General features: G+C 31.2%; 1 protein-coding gene across 1 annotated transcript in view; it reads right to left on the bottom strand.

The window, feature by feature from the left end:
• Nucleotides 1–2,040: 2,040 nt before the first annotated feature.
• The window catches only part of Cdk12 (Cyclin-dependent kinase 12), a 131,019-nt gene continuing 109,488 nt past the window's right edge, over nt 2,041–23,571 (bottom strand). The window contains exons 15-16 of the mRNA XM_035370547.2: nt 9,758–9,814; nt 2,041–2,382 (exon numbers count right to left, since the gene is read on the bottom strand). Of these exons, the coding sequence (XP_035226438.1) occupies nt 9,795–9,814 (20 nt within the window). The 3' untranslated portion in view covers nt 2,041–2,382; nt 9,758–9,794. The remainder of the gene's footprint in view (nt 2,383–9,757; nt 9,815–23,571) is intronic.

Raw genomic sequence — 23,571 nt, 5'->3', positions numbered from 1 at the left:
TAAGATCACCATGCTCTTAAATGTTGCAAAGATGGTGAAATCAATTACCAAACAAAGATAATGCATCATGTTGAAAATTGCTTTTGATCTGGACAGTAGAAAAAACATTTATGTACAATAGTGTATGGTGCTTCATTTATGTACATTATTTTTACTGACTGCATTTGCGTTTCAGTACAAAATGTTGTTTTAATACTAGCAAGAGGATTTTATTATAAGAGCATGTTAATTATTTTGTCTTTATTTTTTATTGGAAAAGTCTGTTTGGTATACATTCAAGGATCTGGAAAGGATTAATGATGTATACTGAGGTAACTGTGTACTGGTAACGGAACTTCAGTAACATAAGTAAAATAACTTATTAAAAATTCCTAGTAATACTCATATGTTTTAAATGTGCAAGCAATATTTATATACTAAGCTTATAAACAGGTCTGACAAAATTACAATATTGTTACAAAATGTACAGGTGCGGTGAGATAGCTTCCCCACAAAGCAGGTTTAGGATTGCCATAAAATGACAAGGTATGGCACGGTTGCCACATTTGGTGAGAAATCGCCCATTTGGCGGCATTTAGCGACAAAATGTGGCGATACGCCATGGACGGATGGAGAACCTTCTGGAACTAATTCTTACCAGTTTAGTCCAGAATGTTCTCGAACACAAGGCGAAAGCTATATAAACCCTGCTGGTACACGGAGAGTCAGAGTGCAAGGGAGTGTGCCTCGTCTAGCGAGCTGATAGTCAGTCATTGAGAGAGTGCCTCGTAGTGTGCGATATGTCACATGTAAATAAGTTGAAGGATTATGCTTTTGCATTTTCCGAAGAGAAATATTCCCATTTTATAACTTAAAAGCACTGTGAAATGCATGGTATTAAAATTTCTAAGTTCAAAAAAGCAATATTATTAATAGGAAAGGGGAAAACCATGAATTATTGCTTCTACATGCTAAGAAGACTCCAAACGAATACCCGAAAAAGATACATACTGTTTCTAAAATTAAATCATTGGTAACAACAGTCTGCAAATGCAGAAATCAATTGTAAAGTGTTTAAATACAGTACCATCAGTAACAACAAATAAAATAATAAACCAAGATTTACAACTTTAAACGGCTACAAAAAGATAATGTTCACCAGCTTTTGTTCAGGCATGTGGCTCAATGCAGGACAATAGGTTATAAGCCTGCATAAAAACTATACAGCTAGTGATAAATGGAAATTTATTGTGACTCTTGATAATGCATGTGTTTACCCAACAAAAAAAGGTCTATTTATTTTCAAAAACGACTAGAAAAAAATTTACAAGCCTGATTCCATCAACACGAATGTTTTAGTAAAGGGTTTATTATAGTCACATGATTCTCTTAAGATAAGAAATTAAAAATAAGAGTAGCAGGGGGAAAATGTTAAAATCAATTCAATACACTATCAAGAGAAAGTTTTACATCCAAAATTCACAGAAGAAAATCCATTTCTTTATCCCAATGACTTTCAAAGAGTGAAACTGCATCAAAACAAAGCAACAAGTCATACCTTGAAAAGCATTACTGCATTCTCCTCCCACCCAAAAAATGAAGACTGACACAGCTATTGCATATATTCCTTTTCAACATATCCCTGTGAAGTCGCCTGATGTTTCACCTATAGATTATTGTGTCTACCGACTGTGGTTGATGGACTCTGAATGGAAGAGGAATGAAAATCAATACCACTGGAAATATATGATTATAATTCAGCAAACATATTATTAAATCTTGCAAAATATCAAGAATGTGTAGATGCTGCATGGCAAGTTAATGATTCATTAGATACCCCTGGAAATTTTATGAAAAGCCCTTCTATCATAAAAATCATAATGCAGACCTACAGTCCAGAAAAAAAAAAAAAAAAAAAAAAGGCAACCGGATTGAACATTTAAAAAAATATTCTTCATATTTACAACATTAATTAAATAGCCCAAAATCATTCTAAAAATGTGTAAACACTCTATGAGTTTCAGCATTTTAATGAAAGCTAGATGTTGTCAGAGAGATATCCACTTGATACAAATGAAATTTATTTTTACATCATTAAATGCCACACTATGATACATAGATAACAATGACATTTCAGTAATGAAGGCAGTTTTGAAAATTATCAATATTGCTTAAAATAAGTATTTTGAGTCATACAGTTAAACTTTTAAGCAAGACAGCAAGGCAAACCTTACTTCAATCAATAACTAAGAATTTATTCTATGACAAATGATGATGAAGATATCTATCACATCATGATCCTTTTCTTTTGTAAGATAAATTACACTTTCGTAGTCCAAGCTCCAAATATAATACCATCATTGGGATTTGTTTTTTGTAAGATCACAAAATTGTTTCGATGGCCTAGAATTAACAGAAAGAATTGTTAGTAAAATTACTTTTATCTAATTTACAGAAGTTATCAAACATACTAATTTTTCATGAAAGAATTAAAAGTACTTAATTAGTCTTCCCAGTTGCCATTTCACACATTTGAAACATATCATATATTTGTATTTAAACTGAAACAAATTCATATTTCACATTCTGTTATGTGTTTCAAAATAATAAAATGCAATTCATTTTAATTTGAATTTTTTATTTCCTTATTTTTGTAATCTTGAATTTTGTAATGACAACTAATAATGTATAAAATATTAAAACTGAAAATTAGTAACAACCACTCACCTTTTTTTCTTATAGCTGTACAAGGCACGCAAGTTTTATGATCAGGAGGGCATTTTCAGCATGAAATGTACTATTTCTTATTAATGAGTGACCACAGGGAACAAAGCTCATTATTTTATAACTGTTTCCTACATATAAAAATGCCATCCTCATCATATAGTGATTAGCAACACTGGCTGCTGCATCACTGGATGCAGATTCAAAACCCAGAGAAAGAATGGATATTTGTAAGTGTACAGTATATGTGTGGCACAGGGACAGTAAACATACTTGTGAGTTCAATTGGTCTGGTAACTGTGGAAGACCATCAGATCTCAAAATTGGGATGGAGCTGCCCAGATAGGGTAGTGGGACTACAGCTGTAAGATCAATCGTTAAATTCTGACTCCCAGCCACTTCTATCTGTACTTGTTGTTATTAAATTCCTGTATCATTTGGCTAGAGGGCACTGTCTAATAGAGAGCTAACTAATATATTCTCAACTATTTAATTATTGTTAGAATTTTCTTCTGTAATTTGGAAGAAAATTCTATTATTCACACTGAATCATCAAATGCAGTAATGGTGCATTATTGGCAAGAATTGGAATATTTGAAGTAACTGGCTGTTACTAGATACATAATTATAAGAAGTATGGATAATTTACGAATTTCTGACTCAGGACTGTGAAGGTAAAGTCTTTTTGAACTTTCAAATTCTGAGTTAATATGGATTACCTTTCGAAAACAGAAGTAATTTTCATATTGGTGTTATTAAACTAGTTAAAAGAGTTCATGACCTCGATGAAATTGACGAGACTTAAATTCATTATCAAAGTTACTGGAACTATTAGAAATGAAAAAACAGATTTTGAAAAAACTATGATTTAGAGGTAGAAGCACTCATAAACCTTTCTAACTAAGGTAAAACTTCAAATAAATTCTGCAGTTTAAGCACTATTCTTAGAGATAAGCCACTTAGAACTTCTATTTTTGAAAACTTTTCTATGAAACAATAGTTTTTTATTTCAATTCTGGATAATAGTTTCAGCAGTTTCGGTTTTAAGGAAATTTACTGCTACAGTTACTGCTACATTTACTGCTGTTATTCATCCCCCGTATTGTGAGTAATGATTTGAATTTATTATATAATCATGCATTTATTTAATTGGTTTTTAATATTAGCTTAAAAGGAAAATAATATTTTTATGTTAACTACCAAAAATGCTGTGGTGATCTATTTGTAGCTCATGACCAAAGTTTTGGCAACCTTTGTTCTAGATATCACAGTACACACTGCTTATTAAAATAACTTCCATTCCAAACTTATAAGTTTATTAAGCACCTGAGTTTAATAAAAGACGATTTGTGTATTGCAAACAGTGATATCAATTTAAAAATTTGTTTAAGTTAAACTATAACTAACAATTAATTCATTACTTAATCTTAAAATAATAATTAAACTATTTACACAAATTTGAAATTCATTTTTACAATTTTTATTACACTAAATAAATTCATTATCAAAGTTACTGGAACTTTGTTGAAGTTGTATCTCTTAGGGCCCTATCACTTCTATGGACGCACGTGCTTACCCGGGATAATTCCGAGAAACAAGATTCTAGTAGTACGGCTTTAAGCGGCAGGCTTCCGAGAAATGTTTCGTCTAGCTAGGAGGAACCTGTTCCGGCTATGCGCAACATTTTAAAATTTATCCGAAAATGTTCCGGCTGGAGACATGTTCCTCGAATGTTCAACCAATCAGACGAAAGTTCTACTTCTGAAGGATCACGGGTAACTTTCAATATGGCGATGGCTCTCACTGTGAAGTGATGGACGGTGGAAATAGAGGCCAATTTTATTATTGCTGTTTTGTTGTAATACAACTGCCTGAGTCATTTTTTAAATGTGTATATTCACTAAATATATAATCGTGGAAATTTCAGAGTTGACAGTATTCTACAACGTTCTTGCAGTTCGGATTTGTTTACAAATTGTTCGTCGCCAAAAGTTCGCCAAATTTGTCGTATTTCGTGCTGATTGTGTATTATCACTGTTATATAATAGAATTTTATTTCTTAAATTTAAGTTGAATAATTTTTTTAAAATCCATTTGTATATGCGTGGCTTTTCTCCTAATTACTTATCTTTTAAATTGTTAATTGCATAATCAGTGACACATTTTAAACAACATAAAAGATGCATAAAAAAAAGAAAAGCATAGCTTATGTAATAATGAGAATACACATTAAATTTGTCTATTATTTTCATGTTATTAATAAAATACTTTTTGAATTATAAATACATTAGAAACTATACTTTTATTGTAAATGCTACATATTGAAACATTGGAAATTTATGGATTTATTATTATGCATGATGAAAAATATTTGTATATACATTCATTAATATAAATCTTATTCATTACATTAATACAAATAAATATATATTAACAACTTCTAAACCATCAAATCTCTCTATCTGTATGTAAATATATGACTTATTAGATGTGTATATATATGTATGTATGAATACAAAAATGAACATTGCCAAGAAGTTTATTTGAAGTTACTTTTAATTTAGATAACGATTATGTAATTGGCAGCAACTATAGTTATCAGTTCTTTGCAAATTATTATCAGTATCTAATAATCAGTTGAAAAATAACTGATGAGTATTTGAGTACTAAAGAGTGTACAAATTTTGTTATTGGGTTAATTCATAATTATATCATACGTATGATCTACGTAATAAAAACATGACTAATAAATAATAAGAAATGTAACAGCTGTGCATTTATAACATTTGATTACTTAAAACAGTGCACAACTGATTATCACTTTCATGTCCGTTTACATATTGAATTGCACTTTCCAATTAAGTGCACGGGCCTACTAGTGGCCGAAGCGTCGTTGAACACTGGTAGTTCTGTCTCAGGTTAGAATGCCGCAAACAGGCTGGCTACATGACGTTTCCTTGGTTTGCCCCATTTGTAACTGGTATACGAGCCAGTTTCAAAAAATCTTCTACAAAGGGATCCCTCCTGTTGTTATCCCTCGAGGCTTTGCGGTAATCACATAAAATAAACTGAGCCCACCAGCGGCCGAGCGGTAAAGTCGCTGAACACTGGTAGTTCGGTCTGAGGTTCGAATCCCGCAAACGGGCTGGCTGCATGGGCGCTTTCATGGTTTTCCCCATGTGTAACGTGTATACGAGCCAGTTTCCCTTAGAAAGTCCTCCACGAAGGCATCCCTTTCCTAGTGTGCTTTGCTGTAATCTCAATAAACCAAACCATAAAACAAACTCATGATGTGAACACCTAATTTCTAGAGTTGGTATAATTAATGTGTTTTAGGTATATTACCGAGTGTTCTATGGGACAGTAAACAACTCGCACATGTTTGATTTTTCATGTATTTATATGCTTTATTTGATCTTCATTTTGCTGAATAGTATCTGCTGGCTGTGAGGAGGTAAATATCAGCCATATAGATTTTTGTCATAGAAGGTCTCCCCCCCCCCCGTCTGTTTGTTTGAATGGACAGAACAGTAATTATGAGCCATAAAGTTAGTCAGAAAATGCTTTCACCAGGTCACAAATTTTCCAGTGAGCCATCAAATTTTCATTGAAATGCAGACAACAGAAAATACACATAAGCGATGTGTGATAAATAGACTTATCCAGCACATGTTTTTAAACTATTCTTAGAGTGTATACAGAATTTGGCTATTACTGATGTAATTGATTGCTATAACCAGAAGTGTGTTTATCTGTTACATGAAGTGCCAGAGTGAGATCAAAGTGATTAACTTGATATCAATCACCTTTCTATTATCTTCCATTACTGACAATAAAGTTTAAAACAAAAAACGTGTGAGCGATACAAAACAATACGAAGAAGCAAATGTCACTTGAAAGGAAACGTCACTTTCGCCAATCTGAGCGATAACTGATTCTTGTTTGGCTTTCAGCCTGTTTACCAAGTGAAGATGGTAACCCTATTTCGCCAAAGGCCGTTTCTCAGAACTGTTGCTGCAAACGTTTTGTTCTGGCAACAAACAGCTAATGTGATAACGCTTTTACAAACATGTTTCCAAAAGTCTGTAACTAATCTATCTGTGATTTTTTCACATTGTTCAACAAAAATTTTTCAATTGCGTTCTCAACTTTGTAAAGTTTAATTAAGACACAATAACACGCCGAATAAATACTAATTCAGAAGTCAAACAACAAAAATCATGTCCACTGTTTGTAAAGTTCGCTGATATTTTTTTTATCAGCATCGCTCAGAGTAACTTTTGTAGATTTTGTTCATGATTGATTGTCATCATGTCCACTGTCAATTTTTGCAGTTCTTTAAATTTTTCTTAATATATTTTTATACATAATATCTCACTGTTGTAATTTGATAAATACTCTAAAAATGAATCCTCATAACTTTCCTCACTGCTATCTGAAACATTAGCTATAATTTGGAATTATTCTGAGGCTTCTTTTATGCAAAAGCCACACTTTTTAAAACATTTTGTAAATGATTTTAAGAGCATTAATTTAAGAGCACCTCTTGCATTAACTATAACATGCATAGCCTTTATCAGAGATATTGACTTACTGATCTCCTTTAAAGTGCTTACATTTTTACAAAATTCAATTTTCTTCATCATTTTCTGCACATCTTTTCTGAAATGGGATTTGAAAGCCTTTATAATACTCTGATCTAAAGGCCCGATTTTTAGAAGTTGTATTTGCAGAAAGCTACCGTAATATTTTTCAGGAAGAGATCAGAGATGTGTGTGATGCACAGTTATATAAATGGTAAAGTTATTTTTTCATTTTTCAGTTCGCTAACTTTATTTCAAAAGAAACTACTGCTTGTCTCTTGCTTTCAAAAATACTGCTTGTCATCCATGGGTTCTTGTTGCTATAATAAGTTAAAGCTAAAGTTTTTTTTTTTCCTTTTTTTGCTCCTTTCAAATATCAAGAATTCTTGCTTACTGCCACTGTCTTATTAATTGTTGGGTCCTATTACATGTTTATAAAACAGTAACTTAATCCTCAGTTCTTTTTAACCAACTGCTGTTTGACTTTTAAAGTGTGTTCTTGCAATGTTCTGTAACACAGTCCAATTTCATCTGTATTACAAATTTTAAACAGCTTGTATTCATTTCACAACTCAAGTAAAACATCTTTTATCCAGTTTCCAGCTGTAGGTTGATCCACTTCTTCCTTCTCACCATGCATTTTCGATGAATAATGTTAGATTTCTTTTTCTACAACTTGTGAACCATATATAAATTGATATAAAATTATCCCCTAGCATTTAGCATATTAGAGAAAAAAGCTCTAGAAACATTTTTTAGCTTATAGCTTGAACCATTCTAGAAAAGCAATTACAATGTCTCTCGATTTTCTGCCTCTTTCCTGCTTTCTTGAGACATTTGAATTTTTTACTAGTTCTTCACTAATTAAAATTCTTTGTTTAAGTAAACTGAACAATGCTTTTTGCAAAATTTTGAATTTAAATGGTATTATTCTCTGTACCAAAAACAAGATCTTTTAATCATTCATCTTTTTTTATTTATTTATTTATTTATTTATTTTATTTTTAGGCTTTAATCTTTTTGCTTTGCATTTCAGCAAGTTAAGCATACAATAAATTTTACAAAATGCTTTTTCCAGTGATTTAAGCAAATTTAAAATTTACTTTTCCAGCCAGCAAACAGATTGCCCTTTGTCTGTTTAGTCAATCTGTTTCCTGATTACAAGTATGACCAATGCTTTCCTTGCCTTTACTTCAGTCTATAGTTAACATTTCCTTTCCATTTACAAATTTTTAATATGCATAAATGCTTAGATCCATTTCATGAACACTTGTATATGTATGTCTTGTTACTGCATGAAAGTAAGCTGAGTTTTATGCATATGGAAGTTTTAATTTATGAAAATGATGATGTTATTACATTGATTTAGTTATCATAAAGAGATGTTGCTTTTATTATTATTGTTTATGATTTAAAAAGGTGTATAATATGTAAATAAATAATATCCTCATTAAGATTAAAATGTAAATTAAAAAAAAAAAAGAAGTTAAGGAAAAAGTTTTAATAATTATGAATCGACGTTCATTTAAAGAATAATTTACTTACAAGTGTACATATCAGTATAAGCTAATGGTGTAAAAATAGAGGTGGGAGTTTAGAAATTAAAGTGATAAGGAATGAAATGACAGACAAAGACAGAGAAAAACCTCCCATTTTACCTCCCCCCCTCCCCAAGACTGCATCACTGGCTGAGTGGTAACATTGCTGAATACTGGTCATTTAACTCTTTGAAGACCATATTGGCCCAGACGACCTTTCATTCAAATGATCAAAACCACCACAAATGGCCGAAATTCCGATGTTGTTTTCTTTCCTCCCCTAAGATAGGCAATGGCACGTACAGTTTAACCAAATGCATTATATCCGTTTATTGCAGACAGCTTGTCCTAAAAAGATTTATTTGTGGTTTCTTATCTTTATTTGTTAGAAGTAGAAAGGATGTCATTTGAAACCTTCACAAATTTCGACTGATAAGTTAGTCGAAATTCTCAGCACAGCAGTTACAGGACTTCAACAATGCAACTAAACAAGAGATTATATCTATCTACAGAATTAAAGAGAAAGTATTAGCACAAAAACGAAGCAACTTAAACTGACATTGAAAGAAATGTTTAATAAAGTAAACAAATAAATATTAAGCATTTTTTTTTTTTTTTTTTTTTTTTTTTTTGTAAATTTTGATACCTTTTAGATCATAAATACTTCATTATTTCATAAATCACAATTTTATATTTTTAATTTTATAATTTCTACATGCCATCTTACTAGATTTAAATTGATGATCTAATATTCTGAAAAATCCCAAATCCGGAATCGCCGAAGTCCTGATGAGTCCGGATTTCGAACTTTGCAAAGTACAAAATATATCATAGAGGTATATTACCTAAATAAAGCAATTAAACTGTGAGAATATCTAAGAATACAGATCATAAATAAAGCAATTAATAAAATCAAAATGCAAAAAAATTTACCATTTTTTGACCTCCGTCAATAAATTCACATAAAAATTCATTCAAAACCTGGTACATCTATTTGGAAGAAAAAAAAAATATTATTCATGAGACTGCTTACATATAAATGTTTTCATTTATAAGCAAAAAAGTTGAATTGATTAAGTATATATAAAAATCATAGAATTAACTACAATTACACATAAATTTATCAATAATCTACTGATAACCCTATGCTCATTTTGTGCTAAGTTTACATACAAAACATCTATAACATTTTTAAATTAAAAAAAAAAAAAATCCAGAAAACATACTTAATGATAATTAACAGCGTTTGTGTAAAGCATATGAAATGTTGTGTAAAGCATATGGGGATCATCTTTACACCCTTTTGCTTATTCACATAGACAATTTGTGATGGAAACTTGGTGATTAATCCAATAGTAGCAACTCTTAGCAATCTTGAAATGAATGAAAATATAGAAAGAGTTTGACTGTAGTTGCTGAAAAATCATTAGCTGTTCCTTCGAATAATATTAATATTATAATTAATATTAGTAAAGATACTCCATACATATTGTCATACGTTATAAATTTTGAAGAAAGATTTGTGTTCTCTTTTGGTCCCTCATATGTTGACTATAGAACAGAAAGATAAAATTTCTGCATTTTATGATTTCATCCAATTGCAGACATTAATTCTGATTTTTCAAATAAACTGTGGCTACAGATTAAAGTTAATTTTTACTTTTGATCCTGAAACAAAATGGCAATAATCTGCTTAGGTCAGGCCATCATTAGGTATGACACACATGGGTAATGTTCATGTTCGTTACCTTTACTAATTGGAAAGGTATATTTCACAAGAAATTTTTTCTTGATGGTGATATGGTAAACTCCATATTATATAAAGATACAATGGACAGACTTCTGAAGATAATTCAGCACATTCATGTGCACAAAACTTTTATCTTCCCTAAAGTGAAGTTTCATCTCAAAGATCACAGATTGAGTAGCACTGAAGAGAACAGAAACAGATTTAAATGACCGGAGACTTAACATACCACAAGATGAGTTCTACAAAGTAATCCTATGCTATATGACTGTGCTAAGCTTAATATAGACTTACAAGAATTATAAATTGAAAAGTAAGATGTGAGAATATTGTCTTCAACTTTTGATTCTGTACAAACTTAGTCCTAAGACTTTACAGTCACACTGCATACACAGTTAAGAACTTGTACTCCAATACTGCACTATCCTCCAATATTTTTATAAAACTGCATGAAAATATTCATTACTGAACTTAATCCCGTTTATAAAGCCTGTTGAAAAAAAAAAAAAAAAAGACTGAAATAAAAAAATTAAATTCCAAATTAAAAGACTTGAAAATCTGAATTAATGATTCGACTCTTTATCAGAAGACAGTCATTCTAAAACAATTTTGAGTGATTTTATAAAAAGTATTTCCTTCCCAATATAAAAGAATTGGTATTGCATTTCATATGATATTTTACGATAAAATAACATTTCAAGAATATAATATAATATTAATACTTTGGTTTTGCACTTCCATTTTTCATTTTGAAGACAATTAGCTCTCCTATTTGCAAAGTGTCTCTGTAAGTGATCAAATTGACTAGAGTATTTAACCCAGATTGATTTGTGAAAAAATAAAACACAAAACTGATTATAATAATAATATATGGTTAAAAATAGTTGTACTGGTAATTAAGGGTTGCCTCATTAAAAATATTGGTGTCTACACAAATTGGCAACTATTGCTTTAAAAAATTTTTGTGAGAGGGTGGTAGCAAAAGAAAATGGTACAAAATGGTGAAAACTGTTGAAGTAAGAATACGCTCTATATCATTAATTTATGGAAAAAAGTTAAGGGAATAAAAAATAGAAATAAAGCAATATATAAATGTCATGCTAAATTGGCTGTTTTACCAACTTATGAAATTTAAAATGCTCTGTTAGCCAAAGAATAGATGCCAGAACCAGAAAACTATTCACAGAAACTTTTTAAACACAAGTTCAATGTTTATAAATCTCCAATCTTAATTAACTATTCTTGCTCCGCTCTTCTTGCAGTTTCGAACAGCACGATCACTTCATAATAACATTAAATTTTGTAGTTAATGCCAGCTTTTTTAGCAAAAAAATTTATTAAATTTTGGGGAATTTTATTTTTTAATTAATGATTAGTAAAGTAAAATGATTTCCTCTTGTAATTAAGAAACTTCTATACAAATCATTTGCATTCTAATTAACTGATCATAAATTATGCTACCAATTAATTTTTTAGAAATATTTGACTGCCAATTAATTAGTAAAAGGTTAATTTTATATTAGTCAATTACTTGTAAACCCCGAAACTAAATTTCTAAGCTTGATTTACCAAGCTCTTAAGCTAATAGTTGCTTAATACTGAATAACACCTATAACAGTCAAAAAGAAATTTAGTTTCGGGGTTTCCAAGTAATTGACTAATATAAAATTAACCTTTTACTAATTAATTGGCAGTCACATATTTCTAAAAAATTAATTGGTAGCATAATTTATAATCAGTTATTAAGCTTGGTAAATCAAGCTTAAGAGCATCAAAATTATTAATTGTTATTATGTCATGAATGTACATGTTGGTATCAGCAAAAATTTTAATTATTCAATGTCAAATGATTTTTGGAAATGAAAGTTCATGGAAAATAAGTAAAGGTTAAAATTTTTGTGGCACAGTTAGTAACTATTGGAACGTGCTGAAAAACAGTGTCTTTAAATTAAGTGAAGTATTGAAAAAGTATGCAATTAAGAAAATCTTTCCACTTGTTATCTAAAAGCATTTCTGGAAATAGCTGTCACAGATGAATTAGACTTTCAAACAAAGTGATATACATAAATTCTCAAAAACACAGTAGTTGATGCTACTAATCTAAATATTCTTAACTGTAGTAAACACTGACTAGTTTTGATTAAAAACCCAGTTGAAGTTGTGATCCTTATTAGATATTGCTAAAATAATCAAATAAATTTTTTTAAGCTTGAAAGCAAAAATCACTAGTCACAATCTTTCTTAACATTTCTGGTACCATTAGCTATAAACCTGAACTTGCCTGAAGTATGGTGAAATTTTAGCAAGGCTTAAAGGTTTGAAAACCTGCTGTATTTTGAATGGACTGAAATCTCCAGATTATAATCAAAAGACTTAAGTTTATTGATAATGGAGAGAATGTTAAGTAATTGGTTGATTTAGTTCAGTTTCTCTATTAGTTAACTAACTATAAAACTGTTTGCAAATAATATTGAAGTTATTACTTGCTTTGTCAATTTTAGTGATAGTAAATTTCTGTTTAATTTCAATTATTTAAATTTTTAATTCGTTTCAATGAAGTTTACCATTAAGATTGTTACTTTTGCAAACTACCTTGGTAAGCATACAAGTGTTATTCTAGTTTATTTGAGAGCTATTTAGATTCTTTACTTAAAATTCTATGTGAATGATTTCAGTTAAATTTACTCTCAAGCAGATTAGAAAAACATTTTTTTTGTTTAAAAAAATTTTGTGATAGTGTTTTTTATATATATACAAGTGTATGTGTGTTTTCAATTTCTTTTTACAGAATTTCATTAATTTTTAATAGGGATCAGAATCATGTCTGCATAATTTTTAAAATTACTTAAGACTTGAATTAATAGTGTAGAATTTGGGTATTTTATTAAATCTTTAAAACTGAATTTCATTCATGCAGTCCGGGAGGATGAAACGTAATTTCGAATTCCCTAATTACTGATGACTGTATTGATAAAGGTTAATACCTCTTGAAAAGTCAGCCTTTTTTCATGGAATCAGCAATAACTAATATTCTTTTTAATATTGTATCTTTAACTTACCGAAATCTTCATTGTATTACAAAAGGTTTTTCATTACAACAGACCTTTTACTCTACTTTTTCTGAGATAATAATCTTACCATTTAAAAGTTAGTCTGAGATTTCAGCTTTCATAGTCCACTTTTGCATATTTTTTGGGGGGGAGGGGGAGGTGTTTATTTTGAGGGCATTTTTCAAACTGTAAAAAAAGGGTGAAATTAAGAAAATTAATTTTCAGTAGATGATTTATTAAACATACAGCCTACCTTTTAATTACAATGATGCACGAACAAGTTACAAAAACAGTCGACACAAAATGCACACAAAAAAGTTCTATGATTTGTGAACAAAATCTTTAATTAAACTTAAAGAGCTATCGTCAAACAAGCATTACGTATGACTGCATATGACTGTCGATATACAGAGCATGCACAATTGTACACAATTCACTAGCTCCTCAGTCCCACTAGCAGCCGAGCCCTAAATTCACTAAACACTGGTAGTTCTGACCTGGATTCGATTCCAGGTGAACAGGCTGCATGCAAAGCGTTTTTGTGGTTTTCCCTATGTATAACATGTATATCAGCCAGTCCCTCCTCCATGAAGTTATCCCTCTCCTTCGGCAGACAGTCCTTGCGTGCTTTGCATAATTCAATAAACCAAACCAAAACAAATAGGTTGATATTTCAAATCCAATTCTTACAGGGCAGTTATATGAAATATTTGTGAGAATTTACAGGAAACATGATGGTTGATTCACCGAGAAAAACAACTGGCTTCTATGTTGAAGTCTCATATTTTTTAATTTACTGCAAGTGGCGCCGATGGTGGAAACTACAGCTGATGAAGCATCATCATTGACGATGGTTTTGGTTTGATTTATTTAATTATGGCAAAGTACTTGGGGCTATCTGCCTAAGGGAAGAGATGCATTCATGAAGGACTTCCTAAGGGAAATTGGCTTATACACGTGACATGGGGAAAACCATGAAAGTGCCCATGCAGCCATCAGGATTCAAACTCCGGACAGAACCACAAGTGTTCAGCGACTTTACTTCCTGGAAACTGGTGCACATCATCCCAGAGGATGAGGCATGGGTGGGACGTATTCTATCACATTGCAGATGGAAGGTTTAGACTCTGGCTTGAGGGCAGTCACACTGCTATCAGCTATGACACATAATTTTTAAGTCTTATCAATTGACAGAATTTGATTCTTAACACCCACTAGTATCTCTTCTCTAAATGTGTGAACTCTTAACACTAATCAGCAGGAACTTTAATGGCCCCCCGGTTGTATGCGACATGCAAATTGCTCTCCTTGGTCTACAGCAGTGTTTCCCAACCTTTTTTCCCTCACGAACCAAAAGAAAGGTCCGAAAAAATTTGACGAACCCCCTATGTAGTTGTTAATGACAGGTAAAAAAAAAGCAATAAAATTTGATAAAATATATTTTTTTCATATTGCAGAATAATTGATTATATTAATCGTGAAACATTTAAATAAAACATTAATAAGACTAAAATGATGGCTATAAAAGTTGAAAACTGTAAATTTTTTAATAATTTAAATTTTAAAATAAATTTAACAAACTGGTTCTTATGTTTTACATTTGGAAAAACTCTTAATGGGATATTTGTGACTGTTTGATAGAACAAAGCAATTCAAAGTTAGACTCAATATCTGACAATTTCAGTCTTAGATCAGGTTCTGCATTTATCTTTCAGATAAGTATACGTTGAAAATCCTTTCTCGCATAGATATGTTGCGCAAAATGGTAATAGAACTTCAATGACTTTTTTTGACAGAACAGGATATTCATTTTGTATACTGAGCCAGAAGTCAATTAAAGATTGATCTTTAAAAATTGCTTCTAGAGAACTGTCACAAGATAACTGAGGTTTTCTTTTTCCATTATATTTAGAGAGGTTTCTGAACTTACATTTCCTTGAAATGGATTACGTATCCAGTTGTTTGAGATGGATATATTGCATCTGTTGGGAAAATAGTCATCGAAAGTTAATTGAAGATATTTCAGATGTTCACATATACTCCTTTTAATGAATAAGTTTAATTGAATTTTCTGATAAAAAAGTGCTGACAGAATCGAAACATCCATACTCATTCATCTGCAGGCATTGAATCCAAAAATTGATCTTTTTCAACATAGCCTCAATTCTATCATGTACACTGAAAATGCAGAATTTCTGTATTTATCTTTCAGATAAGTATACGTTGAAAATCCTTTCTCGCATAGATATGTTGCGCCTTGTAAAGACATATTTAATTCATTCAGTTTACAAAAAATGTCAGCTAAATATGCAAGCTTTTGCAGCCAAAGAACATCGGATATACAAAAAGACAAATGAAACGGTTGATCAATAAAAAATGCTTGAACTTCAAACTTCAATTCAAACAAATGCATCAAAACTTTACCACAGGAAAGCCATCTAACTCCTGTGTGAAGTAGTAAAGAATTGTGGAAACTTCCAAAATCCTCACAAAGCGTACGGAATAGACGGCAATTTGCAGCACGTGATTTTATTAAGTTCACAATTTTCACAGCATCACTTAATTAACTTAAGTAGTAGATAACTCTTCAGGAATATGCTTACATACTAAAGCTTGTCTATGAATACAACAATAAGTCCATTGAATTTTCTCGTTGATCTTTTTTCACCCGTGCCACAAAACCAGAAACTTTTCCTGTCATTGATTTTGCATCATCTGTACACACACTCGCACAATAAGACCAGCTTATTCCATTCTTTCCAAAATACCCATTGATCATATCGAAAATTGCTTCTCCAGTTGTGTAGGTTTTCAAAGGTTTTGCAATTAGTACATCTTCTTGAACAATATTCGTAAAAAGATATCTAATGTAGACAAGCAAGACCGCGGCATTTGTTACATCCGTCGATTCGTCAAGTTGAATTGCAAAAAAATTCAATTTTATTCTTTTTAGAAGTTCGTTCTCCACATAATTAGCCAAGTTATTAATTCAATGCGACACCATGTTGTTTGATAAGGGAACTAGCTCAATTTTCTTTGCTGCCTTTTCCCCAAGCATAAATTTGGAGATATCTTTCGCATATTGTCCAATTAAATTTTCTGCTATTGTATGCACTTGTCCAGATCTTGGAATTCTATAACTTACTCGAAATGATGCTTCAAGGGCCATTTTACTATCTTCGTTTGAAGTCAAGAAAGAAGAAGGCTACACTTTTTTATATCTGCTAATTTTCTTTTGAAATATTCAGGAGGTTTATCTTTGTGTGTCGGATGTCTTGTTTCAATATGTCTACGAAGAAGTGATGGTTTTAAACTGCTGTTGGCAAGAACTTTGTTACATATAACACAAAGCGGTTTAGGTTCCGACTCATCCCCAGTTAAATGAAAACCCAATTGTAGATAGTCGCTGTCATATTTTCACTTTTTACCTTTTTTATCATCATTTTTTTTTTCGTCTGGTGAAATGGTATCTTACTACAGCTTTCAGTACTATCATCTCGATTAGCCTGTCTCGTAACCATCGATCCATAATAAAAAAAAGGTATAATAATACTTCAATTAATAATTATTAAATCATTTACACAAGAACTTGACAGTCAGAGTATCACTATCACTCAAGCTTTACAAGTGCTAAGCCTATGTATGAACGTCGACAGACAGACGAAATAGACAGTTAATACAATACTACTCTCCCAGTTCCCAGTTGTGAACAAGTATCTAATTCTAAAATCTGTAGTAAACTGCCTTAATTTGATATTCATTTCCAATTATATTATAAAAAAAAAAAATATTACATAGAAGGGAAAGCTGCTGCAATGATTTTAAATATAAAGCAGAACATGATACTAATCACATTGATAAAATGTTTTAAATATAAATAAATGTTTGTAATAAAAAGAGAATAGTATTTGATTACTTCAGTGGGTGTGTTCTTTAATTTTTTTTTCGGGGGGAGGGGGAATGGTGTTTTAAAAAATCCGCTGTTACAATATTATTTTCGCGAACCCCCTCTGCAAACACTGCGAACCCCAAGGGGTTCGCGAACCACCGGCTGGGAATCACCGGTCTACAGCAATGTTCTTGAAAAGACATATCAAGCTTTTTCCATATGTATACTGTGAAAAAACAGGGAGGCAGTTCCATATCTCCCGTTCTACTGGGCCGATTCACGAAATTCAACTTACGTTTTTCATGTCTCGAAAGCGCAAATTAGGATATGTATTAGATCTCTATATAGCATTGTTCTAATATAGGTATTTTGACACAAAACTGGGCTTTTGCTGAAATGGCAGTTCCAACAAAGATATTTAAAGATTCTGCAATAGCTCTCTGGGGGGGGGCGGGCTTGATTTTCCTCAAAACATGAGATGCGACTGAAAGTCGCATCTCATGACTAAATCTTTAGATCATTTTATTTTATCAATTTTAGATTTAATAAGAACTTTATGTACCTCTGCTGAGTATGCATTTGTTGCCTTTTTCCCAGTCAGTGGTAAACTTTGAGGTTTCTTTCCTTTCATATTAATTGTATCAATTATTTTACTTATAGAAATGTTAAAACCATGCTTTTCACATTTTTTTAAAAATATAACTGAATAAGAGTATTTCTCTTTGGAGAGTGCAAAAATATAGCCTTCGATCCACTGTTAATTTTTCAGCGACATTTCAAAGAAAAGAATATTTTTAATGCTGCAGACGATAATGAAATCTGATTCCAATTTGATGCCAGTCATGTTTGTATTCTAAAATTAATATTTAAATTCAATTATTAAAATCAAAATTGTTAAAAAAATGTGTGACCACCCTCTGTATATATGCACACTTGTCTAAACTTCTTTTGAAGTAAACGCAATTTCATGAGGTCTGGTAAGTGTCAAATTTTGCTTTGACTATAACTATAAAATGATGCATCCCACATGCCAAATGGTATGTCAAAGGATTAAAATGCTTTTATGAAAAATATTCTTTTTATATGCAGAGCCCAACATTTCAAAAATAAATTAAGACAATTATTCTTCTCCAGTAGGAATGTACAAAAACCATCTCTGGCAATAATAAAACTCATTAATGCCCCAGCCCTATGAGAATGATTCAGCGCATGGTTTTAGACGTCTTCCCCCTCCCAAAACACACACCAATGGCGGGCTCTAGCCATTTACATGCCCTGACCACTGCTAAGGCTGGAAGCAGTGGTCACTTTATTATGAAGGTACCTAACAGGTGGACCACTGTTGCTTCGTATGAAAGGTTGGACAAATTACGCCTATACCTTCTCCGGGATTTGAACCCAGGTCCTTAGATACAGCAGTCAAGAGTCACTAACCACTTTCCCGTCTGGATGGCACTGGTTTTCAAAGTGCCATTCAGACCTTTTAAACAACAGACCAAAATTTACATTTTAATGGCTTTTCCCGCAAAAACTTTAAAAAACAATTGTTTTAGTGCAGTCATAGACATTATTGAGAAAACAGCCATTTATGAAAAACAAGATTCATGAAAACAAACATCACACGAATTATATTCTAAAATGGCATAAGCAAGGCCTGACTACCGCCTAGGCTCCAGACCCTACAGGGCATCAAAATCATCTTATAATTCCTCAGAATCACGTTTTCACCCTAATAAAAACATGAAAAGTAATTGTTGGAATCCTTTGAAGGGCGATTTGCCCTAAGCCTTCACTGTCTTAATTGGATTATTGTATTAAAATAATGATGCAGCATAACTACATCTATAATCGCCATCTAACATCATTATTAAAATAAGAATACGTCACAAAAACTGAATAAGTAGTGATACCATATAGCAAATACTACCTATCATAGTCACCAATTTTTCTCCCTTATAAAATGCCTTCAATAAATCATGCTGTGACACAGTTATTTATTTTTACATGTGCAAATCCCGTTTACTTTTTTTAATTGTAAAACGCCTTCAAAATACATGGTAGTCTCAATTTAAAGCCATATTATTGTTGGATCAACTACAGTATTTTATTCCTAACAAAATGTACACACATATCTATACTAATTTTGAAATTATTAGTAAAAAAAATTTTAATTTTTTGTATAAAAATACTTTTTGAAATTATAATGAATGAATTTCTGCAGTTGCGCGTGTCAACTAGTAACTATAAAAGTATCCAACAGATGGCGACACCAACAAATGGATCAGCTGCAACGTGTACTTCAACTTTTTCCGTCCGGCTAAATAACTATCACTGTTAAAAAAAAAAAAAAAAAAAAAAAAAAAAAAATTTCCATATTTATTAACAAAAGTAAACTTATCATAAATATTAAATATAATAAAATATATAATTGTTACACAAGTCGTTAGTGGAAAACTACCTTTTCAATATTAGACAATTTTATAAGCAGTACAAATATCGAAAGATTTAATTCCACATCCGAATTAATTAATTAATCCGAACCAATATGCAATTTTACAATTTTGAATTTTCAAATTATTTCTGCACTTCAAATCGAAAACCCAAACTATGTAAAGAAGTCCTTTAACTTCCCGTAAAATACCCCATTTGCATAAAGTTACTATATAAGAGAAAAATAAATAAATTGCAAAATTCTAACTAGGATAAAGAGATGAAATTATAAAGAATATATTAAAATGCAAGCACAAAAGAGTTCTAAGAACCTCTAAACTAAAGTTCAGGAGTTTCTAGAACTCTGAAATCTTTTGCTTTGTTATGTTCTTGTTTATAAAAATTGAAACAATTTACTTAAAAAAAAAAAAAAAAAAAAAAAAAACATTATGTCATTTATTAAGTTCTAATAACTCCTTAACGAATTTATAATTCCATTTCTATAATTATATAATCATACCAATATTAATATATAATTAATATTGATGAAGATGCATTTCTGCTTACTTAATCTTGGCGGAAATCGTTAAGCTGTATATGCATCCTCTAATAAAATCTAGGTTTAGTGTCCTTTTAGTTAGTGGAATTTTAACCGTGACGGAAAATCATGGACTTAGAGCCGAAATTTCTTTTCCCCGCACAAGAGGAGAAAACGAAGCAGGCTGCAAGTAAATAAACACTTCCCCACTTAAGCCAAGACCTCGCAACTTTGCCCGTCTTATTCGGGCGTAAAGTCGGATATCTTTAACTGGCTCAAATTTGGCGACCGTTTGCTAAATTAGCATAGTAATTAATAGCACTAACTTCCACAGAGTAGACTACTTAACTTTTTTTCTCCCTGTTCGATCATATTTTAAACGATTATTCAGCATACAATACAATTTATTTTGATTTGATCGTGTTTAAGAACCACGTATTGAAATAAACTTCAACTGGAAAGCCTAAAAATGTTCTTTGTAATTCTGACTTTTAAACAAATCCAGACAAATTAACTTAAGGAAAACTAAAATGCGGGGATTTATACATAACTCACTTCTTTCATAAGTATTAAAAGTAATTAGTTTATTCAGCTGGATTGATATTTCCGTCTTCAACATACTACTACTACTACTTAAAAAAAAAAAAAAAAAATCAATAACAAAAATCTGAAATGTTTCAGATTTTAAATTACGTCCAAAGGGGCGTTTTTTAACATTTTGTGTGTTACCTTTCTTTATTAAATATCATGTTCCTCGCACTTAAACCATAAGATCCAGTGCAACAGCAATATCGCAAAATAGTTTTAAAACGAGCATATCTTTAGAATTTCCGATACAGAGACTCACGCGCTGGAGATAAAAATGTTTTTTCTGCACAACGTTGCCATTGCTCGCTTTGAAATCCTTGAGTTTGTTAATCAAAAATTCGTCAAAGTTTTAAAAAATAGGAAATCGATCATAAAACAAATTTCAAATTTGGTCTTCCACATGCTCATATTCGTTGGAGGATTACGTTATTCAAAATTCGATGACTCTATGTACCGTTATTTTATGACAATGTGAGAAATATACATACATTTACGCAGATTTTCATTATTTAATTTCTTCAAATATAATGCAGGACTCTAACATTTTGTGGCAACAGTTTGAAAAGTGAACCGACATTTATGAGTCCAACGCAAAATGCCAAAACGAAACTAATAGTCCTTCGGGATTCAAATCCCTTTGGACTTAAAAAAAAAAAAAAAAAAAAAAAAAAAAAAAAAAAAATCTGAAATGTTTCAGATTTTAAATTACGTCCAAAGGGGCGTTTTTTAACATTTTGTGTGTTACCTTTCTTTATTAAATATCATGTTCCTCGCACTTAAACCATAAGATCCAGTGCAACAGCAATATCGCAAAATAGTTTTAAAACGAGCATATCTTTAGAATTTCCGATACAGAGACTCACGCGCTGGAGATAAAAATGTTTTTTCTGCACAACGTTGCCATTGCTCGCTTTGAAATCCTTGAGTTTGTTAATCAAAAATTCGTCAAAGTTTTAAAAAATAGGAAATCGATCATAAAACAAATTTCAAATTTTAAATTTGGTCTTCCACATGCTCATATTCGTTGGAGGATTACGTTATTCAAAATTCGATGACTCTATGTACCGTTGTTTTATCACAATACGAGAAATATACATACATTTACGCAGATTTTTCATTATTTAATTTCTTCAAATATAATGCAGGACTCTAACATTTTGTGGCAACAGTTTGAAAAGTGAACCGACATTTATGAGTCCGACGCAAAATGCCAAAACGAAACTAATAGTCCTTCGGGATTCAAATCCCTTTGGACTAAAAAAAAGGAGAGAGAGAGAGAGATATAAAACTACGGTAAAATTTTTATATTCTATCCTTGGAAGACGGCAATTTCATTTTAATTTAGTTACTTAAATTAAATTTGTTAGTTAAAACTTCTAATTGTTACTTAAAAAGGAAATGAATCAACAAGCTTAACATGTATGGCAAATGGCAGAATGCACCCATTTGGCATACATGACCTTTCAGCTCAATCTCATATTTGATCGTTCAGTGTTAGGCACGACAACTGCAGTCAGCATTAATGAACAGCCTTAAAGACACTGGGGGGGGGGGAGAGATTTCTAAAACTAAACTTTGGAAGATTGATTCGAAGTAATTTATCTGGGGAAAAGAAAATTATATATATGAAATGTAAGTATACACACACAACAAAGAAAAAAATTAATTAAATATGCAAAGCATTTCAATAAAATGAGTAAGCTACTCAAAAAACCGAGTAAAAAACTTAATAAATATATGTTTTTAAAAAGGGAATAAGATCGAGTTATCTTTTTGCACATTTTGCACCAGCAATGTTTTCAAAACTGCATTTCAGTTTATTAAAATTTTCATAGTTTCAGAAAATACGAAGCTCTCGAATTAGCTGGTTGCATAGGAGTTTTCTCCATGTGTAACATAAATAGAAGAGGTCTCCCACTAAGGCATCCTTCATTTAGGCAAATAGTGCTTTGCCATAACTGTTAAACAAACTGAAAATGCAAAGCATTGATAAGTTTTTATAACAATCTGTTATGATATGGTCGGAAATTTTATAATTCATAAAAACTTACTCCAGTAAACTGGAGAGCCGTATGCGGCTCGCTTCGTAATAAGCAGTAGCTTTATTTTATGAATATAATTAAAATTTAACTAAAATATGTTCGCGCTACGACTCTTGTTTTTATGTAGTAGTAACGTAATTTTTTGATAACATTATTGTGCGTATAATAATTTCAAAATGCATACAACGCGTAAAATAAAGATAAATTAAAAAACCAAAGACAAAAAATTTTGTTTCTGGACTTTGAAGGAATTGTTTTTAGAATAGACATCAATTATCGTAACGTGGTACGTATGCGTATTAACTTGTAGTGTGAAAAGTTTTTATTTGTTGGTTTGGTTTAAAAAAAAAAAAAAGAAAAAGAATAACTGTTGCTTGGAAAGAATGAACTGATTTCGTTTATATTTAAATTATTTTTAGCTTCCCCCCCCCCAGATGTACACAGAACTTAGTAGTTTTTAATA

This window comes from Stegodyphus dumicola, chromosome 4 (genome assembly GCF_044657685.1).
Source record: "Stegodyphus dumicola isolate Sdum_Otavi_A_Nest chromosome 4, ASM4465768v1".
NCBI classification, from domain to species: domain Eukaryota; kingdom Metazoa; phylum Arthropoda; class Arachnida; order Araneae; family Eresidae; genus Stegodyphus; species Stegodyphus dumicola.
This window is presented reverse-complemented; position numbering and strand designations above follow the sequence as displayed.